General features: G+C 70.4%; 2 protein-coding genes across 2 annotated transcripts in view; one reads left to right on the forward strand and one right to left on the reverse strand.

The window, feature by feature from the left end:
• NDUFS7 (NADH:ubiquinone oxidoreductase core subunit S7) overlaps positions 1 to 356 on the forward strand; it is a 4,668-nt gene extending 4,312 nt beyond the window's left edge. The window contains exons 7-8 of the mRNA XM_027769548.1: positions 16 to 104; positions 191 to 356. Of these exons, the coding sequence (XP_027625349.1) occupies positions 16 to 104; positions 191 to 288 (187 nt within the window). The 3' untranslated portion in view covers positions 289 to 356. The remainder of the gene's footprint in view (positions 1 to 15; positions 105 to 190) is intronic.
• A 793-nt stretch (positions 357 to 1,149) lies between these two features.
• The window catches only part of GAMT (guanidinoacetate N-methyltransferase), a 2,481-nt gene continuing 904 nt past the window's right edge, over positions 1,150 to 2,726 (reverse strand). Inside the window, exons 3-6 of the mRNA XM_014585489.2 lie at positions 2,357 to 2,424; positions 2,120 to 2,187; positions 1,943 to 2,053; positions 1,150 to 1,406 (exon numbers count right to left, since the gene is read on the reverse strand). Of these exons, the coding sequence (XP_014440975.1) occupies positions 1,266 to 1,406; positions 1,943 to 2,053; positions 2,120 to 2,187; positions 2,357 to 2,424 (388 nt within the window). The 3' untranslated portion in view covers positions 1,150 to 1,265. The remainder of the gene's footprint in view (positions 1,407 to 1,942; positions 2,054 to 2,119; positions 2,188 to 2,356; positions 2,425 to 2,726) is intronic.

Raw genomic sequence — 2,726 nt, forward strand, 5'->3', positions numbered from 1 at the left:
CCCCCCCCCGCCCGCCTGCGCCAACGGTGGCGGCTACTACCACTACTCCTACTCCGTGGTCCGCGGCTGCGACCGCATCGTGCCGGTGGACATCTACGTGCCGGGTGAGGCGCCGAGCCCCCGCCCCGCCTGTGGGCTGCAGGGAGGGCTGGTGTGGCGGGCGGGGACGCTGAGCGTGGTCCCACCGCAGGCTGCCCACCCACGGCGGAGGCCCTGCTCTACGGAATCCTGCAGCTGCAGAGGAAGATCAAGAGGGAGAAGAGGCTGAAGATCTGGTACCGCCGGTAGCAGCGGCACTGGCCCCTGCGGCCCCGCGGCCCTGCCTGAGCAGCCCCAATAAACCACCCTGGACTGACCCCCGTGTGCTGTGTGTGTCCCCTCGGCGCTCCGCCCTGGGCAGCCGAGGTCCCCAGGCTGTGGCCCTGCCTCCCGTCCCAGCCTGCCCAGTATGGACAGCCCCGGCAGCTCGCACCTCCCGGCCCAGCCCCTCCAAGAAGGTGGACAGAGCTGAAGGGCCACCTTGGGCCTGGAGAAGCCATGGCCAGTGTGTGCCGTGGCCCTCCGCGTTGGCGCCAGAGGTCCCTCCTTCCGCCTCTGGCAGTCCTGGGCCCCAGGCAGGCACAGCCAGCCCAGTCCACAGCCCTGTGTACATGCCCACCTCCAGGGACAGCATGGGGTGGGATAGGGAGGAGTGGGCTGGTCCCCGACAGCCAGGGCGGATATGGGTGGCAGGCACCCAGGCCAGCCCGGGAGGCGAGCCGTGCTCCAGGCCGAGGGATGGCCACACTAGGTCCCGGGGGCCGAGGGAGCAGCCACACAGGGCCTGGACAGCAGGGACGGCACTGCGGTGACCAGCAAGGCAGGGGTCAGGCCGGGGGACAGGACACGAGAGCGGAAGGTCTAGGCCCCGGGTGCAGCCCAGGGCTTCGTGGTGTCCGTGGGCCAAGGCCCTGGAAGAGTGGCTCACGCAGCCTGGCCTCAGTGAGGCCCTGACCAGCTGACCCCATGGGTTCTGCTGCAGGTGGCCAGGTGGCCTGCATCAGGGTGGACTGCCGGTGGGGGTGTGTGCTGGAGGCGGCGGTTCCAGGGTGGCTCAGGACGGGCACAGCCCTGTCTCCCTGGAAGCCCACTGGACAGAATCGACCCGGATGCAGGCAGCGGGCAGGGTTTATTGACCCCAAGGCAGGAGGGGCCGGGCCGGGGCACCCATGCCAAGCACAGGCGGCAGGGCGGCCGTCCAGGAGCCCGAGGCCGGGCCCGGGGGCTCAGCGCTTGGTGACCAGGGGCGTGATCATCTGCGGGAAGCTGTAGTAGCAGCAGTCGGCCGGCGGGACCAGCGCCATCACCTCTGTGTGGATGTCCTCCCGCCGGAAGCCGGCCTCCAGCAGCGCCGGCACCTGAGTCTCCTGGGGTGGCAGTGGGGTGCAGGGTCACCCCGAACTGCGCCGAGGGAGCTGGGGTGCACCCTGTCATCCGGGTGGGAGTGCCCCGGGGAACGGGAGCCACAGGAGGTGGATGTATGTAGGCAGGGCGTCCTCGTGAGCCACTGTCCCCACCAGGCAGGACTGACAGTGGAGGCCCTGCCCCTAGAGCATGGGCAGCAGTGTCCCCATCACACCAGGGCCAGGGCAGTGACGGGAAAGGCCTAGGTGGCCACGAGCCCGCGTGGAGGGAGCCGCACACCAGCCGGCAGCTGGCTCTCAGCAGCCCGGGGTTCCTGCCCAGGTTCTGGCTGGGAAGGTCCCCCTCGCCGGGTGGAGGACCCATGAACACGTGTTGGTGGAGGAGGTGGAGGAGGTGGAGGGCGGGGACACAAGGCCCTCGGGCTACACCCCAGGGCATGGGGCCATGGGCGGTGGTGGAGCACCCCTCCAAGAGAACACCCCAGCCAGGTCCCCAAGACCACAGCTGCCCCTGCCCGGCCGTGGGGAGGCCGCCCCACCTCGAACATGGTGCTGATGTCCGAGTACTGGGACTTCATCATATCCCCCCAGGACGTGAGGTTGCAGTAGGTGAGGACACCCCCGGGCTTCAGCAGGCGGAAGGCGTGGTCCTGGAGGGGGCGGCGTCAGTAGGGCAGGGGCGGGCAGGGGCACGGGGGAGCCCCCACCAGGCCTACCTTGATGAAGCGGAACTGGTGTGTGTGCCAGGTGTCCTCCGACAGCGGGTACGTGTCGTACAGGATGCCTGCGGGGGACTGCGTCGGCCCGGGTCTGCAGGTTCCTCGTGCCCGCCTGCGCCTCCCCCCGTCCCTGCTCTCGCCCAGGGCGTGTGCAGGCCCTGCTGCTGGCCGTGGCACTGGCTGGAAGGTCCAGGCAGACCCGGTGTGCCCCTCCCCGCTCCCCGAGCCCCTCACCATCAAAGTGACCATCAGGCAGGGTGGGTGCCACATCCTCCCAAAGGCCTTTCAAGGGGACCACCTGGGAGAGGAGGCTGGGTCAGACGGGTCCCCAGATCCTCACCCGCAGGAAGGGGGGGGCCGGGGTCCCCTGGGAGACCACCCACCCCCAGGGAGCAGGTCTTGAGTGGGCACAGGCCGGCTCCCACAGCTGCCCCGTCCCCACCTTGCCCCGGGGTAGGTCTGTGAGCACCTGGCGTGGCTGCCCATCCCCCCAGCCCCTGGGGAGCAGGGCACTGTGGGGGACTTGGGCAGGCATGGGCCCAGAGCAGCCTGCGGGCACCTGGTGTGGCCACCCCATCCCCCAGCCCCCGGGGAGCAGGCTGGC

This window comes from Tupaia chinensis, unplaced genomic scaffold (genome assembly GCF_000334495.1).
Source record: "Tupaia chinensis unplaced genomic scaffold, TupChi_1.0 Scaffold149964_1, whole genome shotgun sequence".
In the NCBI taxonomy this organism is placed as follows: Eukaryota; Metazoa; Chordata; class Mammalia; order Scandentia; family Tupaiidae; genus Tupaia; species Tupaia belangeri.